The sequence below is a fragment of the Neoarthrinium moseri genome (genome assembly GCF_022829205.1).
Source record: "Neoarthrinium moseri strain CBS 164.80 chromosome Unknown scaffold10_Wmoseri_CBS_16480, whole genome shotgun sequence".
Taxonomy (NCBI): domain Eukaryota; kingdom Fungi; phylum Ascomycota; class Sordariomycetes; order Amphisphaeriales; family Apiosporaceae; genus Neoarthrinium; species Neoarthrinium moseri.
Window position 1 is genome coordinate 367,859 of NW_026055124.1, and position 16,386 is coordinate 384,244.

General features: G+C 50.4%; 2 protein-coding genes across 2 annotated transcripts; one reads left to right on the top strand and one right to left on the bottom strand.

Moving 5' to 3' along the window:
* Window positions 1-2,939: 2,939 nt before the first annotated feature.
* Window positions 2,940-4,169, top strand: JN550_003994 (uncharacterized protein; the record flags this gene model as incomplete). The annotated part of the gene is made up of 1 exon (XM_049315461.1): window positions 2,940-4,169. The coding sequence occupies one exon, from the start codon at window positions 2,940-2,942 to the stop codon at window positions 4,167-4,169; it is 1,230 nt and encodes a 409-aa protein (XP_049174016.1).
* A 5,881-nt stretch (window positions 4,170-10,050) lies between these two features.
* On the bottom strand, window positions 10,051-12,351 carry JN550_003995 (uncharacterized protein; the record flags this gene model as incomplete). Its single annotated transcript, XM_049315462.1, has 3 exons — window positions 10,051-10,759; window positions 10,808-12,070; window positions 12,125-12,351. 3 exons carry the CDS (start codon window positions 12,349-12,351, stop codon window positions 10,051-10,053), a joined length of 2,199 nt encoding a protein of 732 aa, XP_049174017.1.
* Window positions 12,352-16,386: the final 4,035 nt, after the last annotated feature.

Genomic DNA, 16,386 nt, shown 5'->3' on the forward strand with positions numbered 1-16,386 from the left:
GCCTTCATTCCAATGCAAAGCAGCAGCTGATCGACATGAGCACGTTGATCTTGACACGCCATAAGGCTGGCTAGAAAGGGAAAACAGGTCGCATGGAAGGAGTCGGGCGCTGCTGCACGATGGATAGACCCGCTGCAAGCCACTACATTTGACGAGCCATGGGGCATCAAGTGACTCTACCACAAGGTGATTCCCTACCGTGAAGCATGCCACCAACCTCACCAAAAGGCTGCTAAAACCGAAGACTACGAAGGCAAATGTTGCACTGTTGGTAATCTCAGGGCCTATCTAACTACACGAACGTCAAGGAGACGCAAGCATCGTTGCCCAACGAAGGCCGTTGACAGTCGAAGCAAACCAAAGGTCTCAGTGCTACCTGAGGGGTATGCGCCAGCACACGTTTCAGCCTCCGCCAGTTTAAGTCGTTTGGTCTAGACTGGTGAGAGCTGAGCTCAGTAAAGCATGTGACCTCGTGGCATACTTCCTGCAGTAGAACACGACACGAGTGAGGTGGTGCGTACCCGCATCCCTGATGTAGGACTGATACGTGGTGGCACGGCTTGTTGATCTACTTCACTGTACGAGATCTCAACTCCTTGATACATGAGGTTAGAGTCCAGAAGACGGTGGTGTGTATATCCTGGACGTAAGCGCTGCATATCCTGCTAACTTTACTAGTCCATTCCTACTTGCGATAAAGTGTCTCTTAATCCAGTTGAGACTGTCGCCGCTCTCGGCTTTCTCGCTCGGCTCTCCTCGGTGCACGGAAATCGCCCAAGATGTTGTGCCTGTCAATTGGGGAAGGAGAAAAGCAAGCATGAACAAGCTGTGTGGCCAAGACACCAGCGGAACAAAGTCCAGAGCCACACCAACGGGTGCTGTGTCGAACCCCGCTGTCCTCGTCGGGAGAATACCAATGCAGCCGCACGCATTGGGGCCCCTTCTCCACTTTGTTCTTCATCCAGGAGAGGGCCAACTGCTGTTGAAAACAACCTCGGTCATTTATTTTGCGGCTCATTGTACGCATGGCCTGGATCTGGAAGTAGGTATTGCTGTCGTCCTCACCGGTCTACTCTAGAGTTGATTGGTCACGTTACACGATGAAGATGCTGCGCTGCTTTGCTTACTCCAAGACCAGTTTCAGCCACTTTATAGGATTAGAAGGGGAGCTCTATTCAATACCCGACCAACTCGCCCTTTTCATTCCAAATTGGTAGAGCCTCTATTCATTCTTACGGTGGAGCCCCTAGGGATTGATCGCTAACGCACGAGAAGCACGCAATGAATCCATGCAGGGTTAGTTCAGTATAGGTATGGTGAAGTATCGGCCGCTAGATCTCCTTATCTATTGACATCCGTGGGACTAACAGGATGTCAGCGCCGCCAGCCAGCTCCGCGGCACATCCCCTCCGTGCATTGCTACATTGATAAAATGGGTCGGACTGAGGTCGGTACTGATGGCTGAAATGTATCAGTTCATCTGTTTTGTAACTTTCAGATGCTATGAGCCGAGAGGCCAGGTAAAACATTCTCAATTGGTCGTCATTCTTCTTTCTAATCCCTACCTAAATACACTCTGATCGACACAGAGTGTCATGCCTGGGAAAGGGTGCCGTGGGGACGCTACTTGTTGGCAGATCTCGTGGCACGCTTGTTCGGATCTTCACCTGTGCAATGGTGTGTGTCTTGGTCAGGCTGAGTAAACCCCTGAAGAGTTGAAATTCAGCCCAACATCCCTGGACCCGGAGGCTCTGACATAGCAACTCGAAAGCTTAATGTGCATGGCCGCTGATTTGAGAGATGGTGCCTTGCTTCTTGCAAGTTCATCCAACCGTTTTGAACCTCCCGTCACCACCAGGTTCACCGTTCATCGGCCCAAGGATCTGAAGCTTGACCGCGGATTTCCAATCAATCTCGTCCACATCGGCTGTGACATTCTCCAGGGCGCCTTGCGAGGCATCCTCTTCCTGGCCGATTTCTTTATCAACACCAATAGGCTTTTGTTCTCAGTTGAGTGACACTCACGAGAACTTTAGCTGTCGTTGGCCTTAGGGCGAAGCAATGCGTCGAACAGGAACCGAGCTATGAATATCTTCTGAGCACGCGGCGATCGTGCCGACGCATGGTACCAACCAAGCCTTGTCACTCAACCGTGTCATCGTCTGACCCCCCAACGGGACTAACTCTCATATTCGGCCTGGGCCGAGAATGCTGTTACCTTGTGTCTCGTACTTCGACAGCCTTAAATTGGATCCAACCATCCTATTGCTTTGAAGCTACTTGATTTCCGTAGGGGCGGTGGGGTCATAACTAACCATGTAGAGTGTGCCTCGCCCGAACTCGCCTATGCTACAAGCGCCATTGAAGAGTCAATACTTGCAATGTGCAAGAAGCCCTTCCTTTCCGAGGGGTCTCCGACTCCCCGATACCGCCCTGAACACGTTGAGGAAAATCTTGGGAGTGATCTGTTCTCTTCACCGCTACGATCATCACCAAATACCCAAAGCCAGCCCAAGGACTTGCAGATCAACACCATCAAACCGGTGAGGGGTCGGCTACCTTGGGCAGCAACGGATACACGACGATGAGGCTCTGCGATCCAAGAGCTGGGTTCTCTCTATAGTGTAGCTTCTTTATTTTTCCGCGCTACTTGACGAGACATCCTATAATTAGTCCAGTCGCAGTTTGGAAGTATCGTCAAAAAGACTTTGAGAACAACCGGCACAAACTCCTTGACGATTGTTCAAACGATACTGCAATTCAGACTCTAGCCATGCTTTGCCAGATTTGACTGCACACCCCATATCTGCAACCTGCTCTACACTGGCTGAACCACCAAGCGAGTCACTCTGAGCTGTTCATATATCCCCCTTGATCCCACAAAGTCCGAAAGGCACGTAACTCCACCGACCCAGCAATAAGCAAGACATCTTGTCGACATGACAGAACCTGTCCATACTGGAGGCGAGGGTGCGTGGGTCCTTGTATCAAGGAGATGTAGTGATACTCCCACACCATCACCAAAGGCAACAAATGGAGCGGATATCCTCATCCATCAGGTAGAGCAAGCGGTAAATGCAGATGATCGTCTAGACTTTGCCAAAGCCACCTGTCCGTCTGGAATCACCACTACACGATTCTTCGCCGAGCGCGGCCACCCTCAGCTGGCTGAAAACAAAGATCCAGGCTTGGGAACGGCCCGATCGGACTGGATAGAGAACTCCGATCTCTTGTACGACTTGGTCACTGACGTCTGCCCCTTGGTTGGATCAAATACCACACTGGGTTTGGCAATATCCAGATCCAATACGGATCCACACGGGAACGTAGCTGCCACCGTGGTTGGTGATAAGCTTGGTGTGGCTAGCCAGTCGCATAAAACACCGCACTGTGGCCTAGATCTTGTGCGAGTCGAAGGTGTGCCAAGCACCGGGATGGGCACATATGGAGGTCGCAGTATTAGTCGGTTACCAGTACTACGCTACACAAGACTCAAAGATATCTGCGTTCTTCCAGATGAAGCAATAGGGGGGCACCCTGAAGAGATGTATGGCTGCGACACGAAGCAGAACACATATGACCGACATGCCCACGAGTATCTCCCAAATGATTGTGGGAATACCACCCTCAACGCTTCAAGGAGCACCTTCGTCTACGATAGGGCCCAACAGGAGTGTGCTCGAAAGGTCTTGTCTGGGCATGGGCCGTCAAGCAGTGGTTGGGAAACTGAAGGTTCTGAATCCGAGTACCAACCCGTCTCCGAAATTGGGTTCAACGACTACGGTTCACGAGACGATTCGGTTGTCTTGGTTGGTGATTACGTAGTTGTGGATCATGGCTCAACGAATGCGGACTTCTGTCCTGACCATGTTGTCCATATTGGCGATTATGCGGGAACGATTACTGAAGCAAACGCACCACGTAAGGATTATTCTACGACGGCAGCCAGCCAGAGCTACTGTCTGCTTGGCATTCCGACGCGAGAGACAACACAGGTTGGTTCTCTGCTTGACTTGACAGCCTTGCGGAACTCGATGGCATCACTCAGGGGCCTGCGCGAAGTTGACGATGACCCCTGGAATGTATTCAGTAGGGAGACATTGACACGCAGCAGACTGGCGAATGTACTGGCTCTAGCCACTCTGCGCCGTAACGACTTCGGCGCGTAGCAGGCGGAATTGATAGGATATTAGCGAGGTCTAGGGAGGCGATCGCGGAGGGTTGCTCGACTTCGAGGAACATTGTATTCTTGGTGCGTGTGTTGATGCTGTGTAAACCATAGGTTTCCTGTAGATAGAAACTTCTTAGCCAGGATACATTGACGACGGGCTTTCAGGTTGGAACCTCGACACCTTTATCATGACCGTGGCCAAATCCTACGTTGTTTGCTTTCTTCGATCGGAGTGTAGTGGCGCGTTGATTGAATTCGCAGCTTGCCAATCTTGCGATAAGTTTCAGCGTGTCGACTGCCATCTGTCGGCTGTAGAAACAAGCTGATTATGGGTTCGCAGGTGTCCCCTTAGAGACTCTGCATTTTAGATTCGGTAATTGACTTGACGTTCGTGTCCACGACACCATATTGCGCATGGCTTCATCGAATCCAGGGATATAACCCCTTGAACTGGTCCTCTTTGGTAGTTGTAGTTCCACTTCAAAGGGTTCCAGCAGGTAGGTTGGCAGGAAACATCGAGTTCATGGACTCTGAGGAGTTCGTGGAGCGGTAACTGCACGCCACCAGCAACGCGTGTTCATCTGACCTGCTGCCCAGGTATGTTTCGGTATTGAGCTCGGTATCGACAGGAGCGTGCCTTCGTGGTCTCCAGGAGAGTGGAAGAAGGCTCTACAGACCCTTAAGAAAGGCTGAACATTGGATAGTGGTGTGCCACGGGCTCTAGAATGGTGTCCCAGTGGGTATTTAGCGACAAATGCCCTACGCCAGGTGACCAAAGCCTTGTCCATGGTACACTGCAATAGCAACAAGGAACCAACTCGCTACGAATACTGCACCCATCTCTTGATACACGAGATTGGTCAGCAATGACTACGTAGCACTGCTATTTACTGCTAAAAGGAGATGACAACCGCTGCTGTGGTGCACACATCCATGCAGTTGGCGCTCCCCCGGGCTTCGCCCTTACGATCGTCTGACTCCTATGCCCCAACAGTCCTGAGGGAGCCCCTGAGAGTACATGTGGGCGCATACAGTCTTCTTTCACCCTTGACCCAAGAGTCTGGGTATCAGGGGATAGCCTCCAATCGGCCCATTATTTACATTCAGTCATGATTCCGTCAAGGACTCGTCTCCCGTCGGCATCGTCTCAGATGTCGGCATCAAGACTCTCCGATTCTTCGGTGAGGGTCCTGATAACTTGGGGGCTAGACGCATGATCGTCTCTCGGGTCCAATGACTTCGCATCCCGTGGTGGAGACGCAAATATGTACGACATCGTAGTTCGCGCACGCCCTAGGTCTCGTCAAGGGCACCCGGCTCTGCGGCTCGTTCTATTGACCCTTGAGAAGCAATGTACCCACAGTGTGAAGTACGGTACACGAAACAATGTTTTAGTCGTACAGTAGAAAAGTTCTCGATATAGTTTGCGACGATAATCGCCTTGTATAATGCTGCAACCTTTGAATGATTTCTCAATACCATCCATCACGCCTGGCACCTCGCGATCGAGGATATTACGCATGATCAGTAAACAAACGCTACGCAAACACGGGCCTGTTGGCCGAGACACGCAGGACTTGTATTGAATCGAAGCCTACAGGAGGCGCCTCTCCTCATCACATCCACTTCAGTTACGACGACGGGGTCCTTCATTGGTAAACATAGCATGTACGACAGGAAGCCCACCGAAACAATAAAGCCTCGACTCGACCGTCATCTGGTTATGTTATAATGGATGCGTCGGGGTTTCATCCTCATTGGTGCGTGTCGCGCGGTTTAATGCCTTTGTTGATAGGGACTGCAGCAGCAGGCAGTCCCCCCTCCTTCTGACCGAGGAGCCGTGTCGCAGAGATGTTCCATTTCGATCGAGGTGCATGCACGTGGCGCCCTACGGTCACGGGATCGGATGCAAGAGGAAATCACAGCGATATGGGTCTCAACCGGTCAGCAAGAGTTCAGAGCCGTTGATCCCTTTCTATAGGCCCCCTTTGGGAGCGGGCCATCTCCGTGACGTGCTTGATGGAATTGTCGACTCAATTGCGACGATGGGTGGTGGTGATGCTCCAACATAGTCTCACCATGTAGGGAACTCGGCTCAATAACCCGCACATGACACGCAGCCGCATGAGTTCCTCCCGCTATCTAGTTCATGCAGGCTGAGGAGAATAAGGAAAAGCTCGTAGGAAGCCCATGCTGCTCACACGATATGCTCATGGTTTTGCTGGTTCTAGCTGATTGGTGCAGGTCAACGTGCAGTCAATAACACGTCATTGGCCCTGTGTTCATTTGTTGGCGCTAAATTGCAGTGAAACAGCAGGTGAGTGTCCACTAAACCCGGTGTGGGACGTTGTGGAGCCCAGGGACCTCTGCCGGGAGCATGGCCTTCAGGCCCCCGAAGAGCCGCATATGGTCAGTATACGTATCAGGGCACCCTATGGCACCATTAAGTTCTACAAGGGCCAGGGGCATCGGAGACATTCATGAATTGCTTCAGATCCTCAAGTGTGCATGAGAATCTATAGCTGCGAAAACTCGAATTTGAATTGGCCTCGCCCTCAACCTCCTTCGGCTCGGAGCAAGCGCCTGCCAGGCATCCTAAGCCACTTGGCTTACAAACAAATCCGTTTGGAACATCAATATCCCCTCAGGTCAATTCATCCTTCGTATTGTGATCTTCAATATCTTTCGTTGTCTTATCGTCAACGCACATAGCGATCCGTCGTTCTCTCACCACTGCAAGGCTTTGCAACGAGATAAACAACAGCGCACGAGCGTGATGTCGGCATTAGTCAAATGGCTCTTTCGAAAGCAGTGTATGACCTTCATGTAATCACATTTTTTCCATTTCCTCGAATAAGTGTAGATATTCAAGCTGGCACATCTCTTGAGGAGCACTCTCTACGCAGTTTGTGCATGCTCTATGGCTACGTTGATCCAACCACAATGGAGACTTGGCTATCGAGTAAAATGCTTGCGGCAGTCGTTGTGCTGATGGAAACTTCATGCCTTCATTCAAGTGTTACTCTTCTTCTTCTACTCCTATATCATTCCCATTTTCCCCTTCTTACTTGTCCTTATTATTTCCCGTGTCTCAACAGGGAATCATCTACATGCTCTTTAATTGGAACAGTGTATCCAATTCGCCCCAGTCCCTCCAATGTCACTTGATTGATGGCATTGCGCAGTCGAGCCCACGCTTCATTTTATAAGTCCTAGTCCTCCTCGGACTCTCGCACGTTTATTGGATATTCGGCGCCGCAACGAAGTGGCTGGCAATGCTCTTGGTATGGACCATTCAGTGGGTATCGATATCTTACTTCAAGCCTTGCAAAGACTGATACGAAACCCGTTCCCTAGGTGTACCTGCTTATTCGCTTTGACACGCAAGTCTTACAGAGGGTTGCCTGGAAGTCGTCATGGTCGATACAGTTTTCAGCTTCAATAAAAAATTGAGACGTTGCCCTTATAGTGGGATAGAGTATGAGCCTCAAAGACCGCGTCTGTGTTGTCGTCATGCTTTGGGGCTTATTGGCTACAAAGCTGACATTACAGCGCTATTGGCTCAAGCTGATGTCTATGCGGTGCAAAGGGTTTGCACTGCACTCATAGCCTGGGCAAGACAGAAGAGGGACAGATGGTGGAAATCGTTGTCCTGACACTGAAACCTTGGGGCCGGATCTACGCTGGCAGAGCTCTATTGTCTCCCTTGCAGAATTGCCGTAGGCGAGGCGTCATGGTGAGGCAACGGGTTTTGACACCAAGCGACAAGCACGGCGAATTTTCCGTGAACTAAATCGGTTCTTGGTAATGATGCGAGGCTGACCTCACCGAAATTCAAGTAAGCCACCACAAGCCCCGAACAAAGTGCACTCTATGCTGCGCTTGCAGAGAGCTATGAAAGTACCCTTCAGCCTACAGGGTTCTTACACAGTGTGGTTCTCAAAATCTACAAACCTATAGGACTTTGAGGTTCTCAATAGCCGTCGCCTCGCCTATATGGCCCAAAACTGGCGAAGTGAAGCAAGACACATCTGCAGAAGGCTGGATCCAGCTCTGAGCTGTCAGCGCGTCTCGGGTTCTTTTGGACATATCTCCCTGTGGCTTCACGAATCTTCACAATTGCACGACACGAGACCACATAATTGTTTGGTCAGCGAATCTGACCTTTGTGCTACAACAACATCGCAGAGTGCCACACGATCGTGACGAGATCGCGTGTCCTGGTTGAAGAGGTTGGCCTTGCGGGCGGGGTCCTCCGATGCCCAAATGATCGCCCAAGCTGAGTGCTAAGGGAAAGGGTACTATGTACTATGGTACCAGTGATCACATTCCAACTAGCCTACCATACCTTGCTTCTTAGCTAGATTGGTAAGCCAAAAATTCAGCCCCCAAGCTGCAGGCTAGATTGTTTGGAGGATTCCTTTGTTCTCATGCATCGCGGCAAATACGTCTATTTTGGGCCCAACTTGAAGACACTCAAACTCCTGCATCGCTTGACAGGGCAGTCAATGAAGTGCCGTTATCCTTTAGGTAAATTTGGATCGGTGGATCAGCCTCAGGGGTTGCTGCCCAAACTTCAGTTCTTGAATGCGTTGTCATGCAGCGCAGCGCTCTTAGAGTAAAGGAGGCATCAGAGACGAAGAAACTTAGGCAACAATTGCAATGCATGCGGGGCAGCTTGGACCAGGGATACATACTAGTTGAAGTATTGATACTGTAACTATAGGTCCTGTATTTCGTGAGCTGTGGAGAGTACCAGATAGTGTTCGATGGCTCTGTTCTAGAAACAGGTGACCACGGGTGTGCCACATGAATTGACCTGCCCGAATTTCAACATCCAATGGGGTCGCTATTATGGTCAGGTGGGGGATTGAAGTGTGCTAACATATCGAGGCAGAACCTGGCGCCATCCTACTTGCACCAAGTTGTGAATTACGATGGTTACCTAAATTTCTCCCGGCTATTGCAAATCGCCAGATTGCCTAGAAGAAAAACGAACGCAACCCGCTCTTCTTGTGAATCCGTCCTAACCCTCGCAGCAGCAGTAAACCTGTGAGTTCTAGGTGTTCCAGGAATCGGGCCTTTGCCGCTTGTCTCTTGTCGGTGGCTGACTACGACCCGTCGCACGCCGCCCATGAATAGAGAGCGAGGTTGCCTAATTGTTGTTTCGAGAAGAAGGTCTCCAATGCGACCATACTCACCGAAAACCGGAGAAGCCCCGCAAGTATCTTCACCGAAAGCAATTGAAACCGGATGAGTGTCGGGTTGGTAGTCTCGGTTGCCTTACTTCATGACCCCGCTCCATCAATCCTGCTTTGGTAGCACAGCCCACACGTATCAAAACACTAGGCAACCATCTAATCACTACCCGGGATTGCCCATGCGGACGCCTCGCCGCCTTGTCGCAAGAGTATGCCCTGGCTGTTTATGCGCGCAGTGGGTCGCACATGGTCATTTCGCAATGTAGCAACTTGAAGCCGAGCCATTCTGGTATTCAACTATGCTAAAGTATATGAGTATTTGTCACAAGAAAAAAAGAAAAAAAAAGGGAAAAAAGAGGGTGACTGGGCTGCCACCAGTTGATAACGTAATGACAAAGCCTCTAGCTTTGACACTTTGTAAACGTAGGGTTCCCGTGAGAGACCATTGAAGGTGCGCAGAGCATATGGGTAATATCGTGATGAGCACTGAAGAAACTCGTAAACTGGACAACGTACCGGTTTCTTCCACGCTTGCCCTCGACCGATGACTCTGCTAGTAAGTAATGCTGCCGTTCGCCATCACGGTTGATTGACTGCTCGAATGCTTCCGACCTCTGAGACCATCCGTGTCTCGCTGGTGGTGGCGCTGGCGGGTTCTGAGTGCTCAAGTTCCAAGTCTCAAGCCTCTGAAACGTTCAACATCTCTACATCTTCCGCGTCCTTTGACAAAGGCTCGACCTCTCTTTCGAATTCGTTGACAACCCCAAACTGATGAATTGACTCGTCGTATGTCAGCCACTTCCCCAGCTTGGCAATGCGGCACCCAAGCCATAATATCCGTTCTTTCCTCTCGTCAGTCATTGATGCCACCTCGAAATATTTCTCGTCATCGTCAATCTTGTCATTGGAGAACCAATCAACAGGGAAGTATTTGTCCACCCACAGTAGCCCTTTCATAGCAAAGTCCTCAGGAAGTGGCCTTGGGAGTTCCTTCACAGGCCTTGGGAAGTTGTCGTTGTGAATTCGGTCGTAATCTCGATATGACAGAAGCAAAGAGTTGAGTAGCATGGAGACAAGCTTCCAGGGGAAGGTTTTGTCGATAAAAGCCATGGCGCCGGGAAAGAAGGTCAAGTGACGCACAAAGACCAGGATGGAGTGCAAAAACGGCAGAACATTGGGATCTGCGAATCTGCGAAAAGCGACCTCATATGTCCCTTGAGCTAGGTGAAGGGCTTGCTCAAAAAGCTTTCCTGGTGTCTGGTCCAGTTCTCCCATATTCGTGTCTGTTGCTTCATCTGTACGTTGCGGCCGGATAATCTTGAATATCACGTTGTCCTCCTTGCCGTAGGCCAGCAGAGCACAGCAGTTCGAGATCCCAATGTAGTATCTAAAAAGTCAGCATACCTCCAGAAGAACACAATTGCTTAGTGCATACCCAGATTCCATCCACCGTCGAGTGGTTCTTCCGATGTGGGTATTTAGATTGTGCAAAAACTCCTCCACTGCAGGCAGGAAATCGTCTGCGCATTTTCCACTAAATAGAATGCCATGGGCCTTGACGAACGAGGCGTCGATTGCCATTAAACGTGAGTGCTGTGTATTGCTCACACTCAGAATAGGGTCGAACAGAGTCATGATTGATTCGCGAGCCGATGTAAAGGGGATTGGCACACACAACGACTTTGTGTAATAGAATAACTGCTGCAACGCGTTGGGTCGAGCGAGGATGGCCAGGTGATGGTACAGGCGGCCAGTGGTGGGGGCCTTGTCTGACGCTTTCGAATACCAATGGCGCGAGACAGATGTCCATACTTCCCTATCACGAATATCATCATCCTCGATAGCCATCCTATACCTGCCCAAATCCCCGAGGCACTCAATCCAGGTGTCCTCAAATGCCGGCACGGTCTCGTACAGGAGGGCCATCATAGAGTAGGCCAAATAGATGAACGTCAACATGTGTTCAAGAGACATTGGCAAGCGGTGCCTTAAAAGTTCTAAAAAGGAGTGAATACCGTGCCGCCACATCCTTGCCGGCATTGCATACTTTGAGGCAAGACGTCGAAGGGCTGGGCTGGCGGACGGGTGTTGCGAAGCCAAGAAGAAATCGTGATGCTCGTGGAGGAGGGTCCGGTGTAGGGCAATTAATGCTTGCCACTGCTCATTATTCAACTTTGCATCATTCTGTGAGCTTTGCGCGTTATCCACTTCAATACATTTCGATTCGACCATGACCAGGCCAGCATAGATCCCTTTGACCTCGGCTACCAATTGTTCCTGGCTGATGGGCCGGGTTTCTGGCTGCTTAATGAGAGCCGTAGGGGGCTCTTCGTCGACCGAGACATCCTCGATCGACGGAGGATGATTACGTGCCTGGGCATAGCCATCGCCTTTCCTAGGCTTCCCTGACACCTTTGGGCGCGTTGAAGTTGTGGTTTGAGCCGGCTCGTCACCTGGAGTCCATAGTTTCTTACCCTGTGTTTGTGGTACTCTCCGGCTGAAGGCGGGATCAGGTGTCGGTCCTGTGCGCGCCCTGGACCGGCGAGGAGGACTTGTAGATCTAGGCCGAGTTGGAGATCCTGATGCTATGGCAGCTTTAGAGGATTGGTCTTCCACAGGACTATCCCGGTTCACGGTGGCATCCTGAGCAGACGGGGTGTTATTCTGTGCCGAGTTGTCCATCGGCCCTGATTGGGCACTAAGTGAGGACATTAGCGCAATATTCATCAAGTATATAAAGTGGTCAGACTACCCTCGCCGCTGGTCACCAATGTCCCTTCCACGACAAGCCTCGATCGCTGTCTTTAGCCCTTTACCTCCCACGAGGTCTGCGTGCCGGTCCAGTACATGCTGCCTAACCCGCTCGTCAACGTTCGCAAACTGCTCATTGCATCCGTCGATGCTGCATGCCAGCTTGGAAGTTTTCCGCAGGAAGGCTGTAAATGAGGAGCCGAGATCCACGGGCGGTTTGCCCGTCATCGTTGCTGCTCTCGTCTCCGGCAATGTATTTGATCGAAGAGTCGGCGCGAACGGCAGAAACTTCAGTACCAAACAGGCACAGGCATAGACGAATTATGGGCCGAGGGGAAATCACGTGCAATCATAGGGACATTGCCGTTTTCGCAAACAAAGAAGTTCGTCAGGTCGTGAAGGTGAATGGTTCCCGTGATGGACGTCTGTGGCGGGCACCAGACTGATGATTGGCAACGAAGATCCGCCGTCTGCGCCCCTCATGTGGCCTTCGTCGCAGATGTGCGGAACCGCCAGAACTCCCGGGGGCCTTTGAGTGATCTGCTTTGCGAGGTCAAAAACAGAAGATGGATGAATGAATGACCCGCGGCCCAGTGATGGGGAGGTTACGGAAGGCAACATACAGGTTCTTCCGGCAGCAGAGCCTAAAATTAGGCTCTCAAAATCGCGAAAAGCTGCGGAGTGGGGCTAGTTGCAATCAAGAACTAAGGTTGCCCGTGAATTGGCGTTGGAATCAATCCAAAACGCTTGCTCTAGAGGCAATTGACTGAGAAAGAAATCAAGGGCATGAAAGCCAGCTATGTACAGAGAGGTCTCGGGCTGCTAGATGAACTTGCCAAGCGTGCGCGGACAGTGTGTAAACATGTGGTACAAAAAAGACAGGCACTCGATGCAAGGGTGCTTAGGTAGCTACAGTTTTAAGGCAACCGCAGAGCCGCACTCCTGGCGAACCATGGCGAACCAACTTGGAGGGGATTTCGCCCATCCAATTCAGCTTTTCAGACCACCTCGTTCATAAGTTCTACGGTTCCTCGGTCGCATCAAAACAGTAAGATATATGATGACTCAAATGCCCTCGAAAAATACATCACCCGTTCCTCTCAAGATGAGCTCAGCTCAGCCGCAAAGAGCACATTGACAAATCGTCGTTGCTGTGCTCAACACGATCGGGTATCCCATGGTCAATCCAAATAAGCCTAGATCCGCAAAATCTCGGTCGACAAATACATTTAGGTAGCACCTTACTATCGGATTGAGTTGAGTATAATGAGAAGGCTGTATGTCGCATGTCTGCGATACTCAGCTTCCCTGTGGTGGGATATTCCCACGTCATGCGCATGGCGAGGCAGTCGATTGCCCTGTTGACACTTCACCGAAAATAACATGGAGAAATAACATCGACTCGCGCAGATGTTGGTTGTCGGGAAAAGTGAGATTGGGAGGCGAGGCTGTTACGAACACAAGAAAGTCAGTGCCGTTTTGCTTTTTCTCCCCGCCCCGGTATGGCGGTCACTGCAGTGTCCCGGTGTGTTGACCATTGTGGGAACATCTTTGAACGGTAAGGGTACAAGTAAGCGCAAGTAGGTGCACAGATTTTCGGTCAGATTGTTTGCCCTTCACATTCTGTAGTTTATTTTACCGAGTTGACCTCAGTCCTCGCCCCCGAAGAGATCCTTCCAAGGAGGACCATGGTCCTTCTCGCGCTCCTCTGTTTCCATTTCTGTTCAGAGGTTGAGTTACGCATCGTCAGATGCACCGCTCTGCTTACATTCAGGGGAAATGTAATATGGTCCCGTTCAGACACAAAGTTCTCCCAGGCCAAATGTTCCTTGCATACCAGCCACTGCTTACCTCTTGTGGAGTTCAGGGCGCCAAAAGGCTTCAAGGCTGTTTATTTCCCTGTGCAAGATTTGACACTTCGCAGGCGCCGAACATTACCTGCGTATGCAGTGGTATTGTTTAATGGGGGACTTTGGGGGCTGCAATATATGCATGACCGAATAGGTATTGAGGGTGGGGGCGACTTCGTTAGGTGTAGTCACAAACTCCACACACAATAGAAGAACACTCACTCTCTACTGAATCGATCATGGATCGCGATAAATTCTTCGCGCCATACCATTCAGTGGCTCTTGGATGACGACTTGCTATCCTTCGTCATTGTCATGTTGACCGCAACGATTGGCTTCGGCGGCTCCGAAATCGCCTGTCGCCACCAGCACAGCCCCTTGTTGGCCACCAAACAGCTGAACTGAGGAGACCTCTTCATGGCAACGAGTCTCATATCGACTTCTTGACAAGCTTACGAGGACCGCATGCTCTCGTATGTGAACGAACATTTGGCCACTCGCCACTCTCTGGCTTTGTCCCGGAGAGTATTATGTATTAACATCTTGGGGTACCCTGCCCCTTGCTACGACATCGTGGCGGTGAGATTGATCAACCAAAGGTGAGGCTATGAAGATCTACCGGAAACACTACAGGACAGTGCAGGAAGTATTTGCACCCAACACAGGTCACGGCATCTCGCTGAGGTCAGAGAGCACCGACGTGACGAACTGCTGTGGCGCTTATGGTGGCCGCAGACGGCCGGCCAGGTTTGAGCTCTGGCACAAGGAGCAAGCGAGTTGTCTAGATGACCAACGCTGTTTGGTGGATGCAGGTGGCTTTATTTCTACGATACTAGACACCGTCCATACAAGAGCGAGAAAGACTAGGCAGCAGAGGAGGCAAAAGCCTGACGTCTCCTCATCATGAAACACCCCTGGCTTCCGACGCACATACCCTCTTGTTGACTCTCCAACGGAGAGCATCAGACGCAGGGCAAATCTAAGGCGGCCAGAGAATGATGACATGGTATACATCTATCGGTTCGTGTCTGTAGCCGTGATCTCCAGAACCTTGCTGAGCTGACGGAAGCCTCATCAAACGCTGAATTTTCTCCAACCCTGTAAAAATCTCCAAGGTCAGGGAACTGGGCTCCACATGAAGATGAATCAGAGGAGACATCCAACCAAACATGGGCACTATGGTGGGTGCTTGTGACATCCTTCAAGCCAAGGTCAGTCTGGCAGCTAATTGGAGGTTCGCTGTTCTCGAGACTCTGGGCATGGTCTGCAGTCTTGGTGAAGCCCTTTCTACTTATACTCTTGGTATAGTAGGTTGGAAATCAGGTTGTTCTTCGTGCGGATAGGATATGTAAACAGATACCGACTTATTTCCAATAAACCACACGCCCCTCGGTGTGCTTTGGGACTTGACGTTTTGGGCTTTTCGTGATCCATATTCACGATTGACTTTCACTTTCACCCTCATCCAATGATTCCGCTCGAATTCGATTATTTTTCTTCCAGAACGGAATTGGTAGCATTATGTTGAAGACCCATGTTTCGATGACGTTGATGTAGGATTTGCAGCGTTCACCCTAACTTACATATAGTCTGGAGCAATCTGCATCTTTCATATGTCGGCCTTCACATCATCGCCTGAGATTCTTCCTTGCCTGAAATCCCCCCTCTGCTTCATATCTAGATCCTCCATGTTAGCAAATAGATGAGGGCATGTCGGCTATTGAAAATTTGTAAATGGCATATGGGACTATCTCTCGTCTACCTTCCCCAGCCAATGTCACTGAATGAGTTGGATATGGAGGAAAGATTATCAGGTTTCCCACACAAGTCTACCGCAAATAGTGACCTTCGCCTGAATTGCTAAGCATGAATGTCAATGACTAATTGGTTGTACTCGCATGAATCAGTTTGGCCACACTTGGTGAAGGGTACGATAGTTAGTTGTGCATAGTTAATATTCGAGTCGTTCCAATGTAGTAAACACTGTTTCATGCAACTAGTCATGATAGTTTTGAATTACAACCTACCCGGTGTAATTTTGCCTTCCACAGATTGGTTTGCCTGGTATCGGGATTGCCCCCTTGTTCGATGCTGTGTAACACACGGTACAGTCAGTACCTATCCGACAGACTGTAATCCACTAGAAAACCACCCGCTTCGACCGCCTTGAAAGTCTTCGTAAAAGAAAAGTTTTCTTCTTTCTGTATATATTATACCTTGACTTTGCCTCACTTCCCTACAGTAGCGGGTATCTCCGGCGATACTCCCCGAAACTTGCATACCCAACTCTGATATTCACACCGACGGCGTTGGCTGTCATGCATTTATATCACCTCCAGATTGGGCATCCCCGAGGCACTGTGTGTTTTGCCAATGGTTCCTCTATTGATGGTATGAGAATTCTCATTAATCT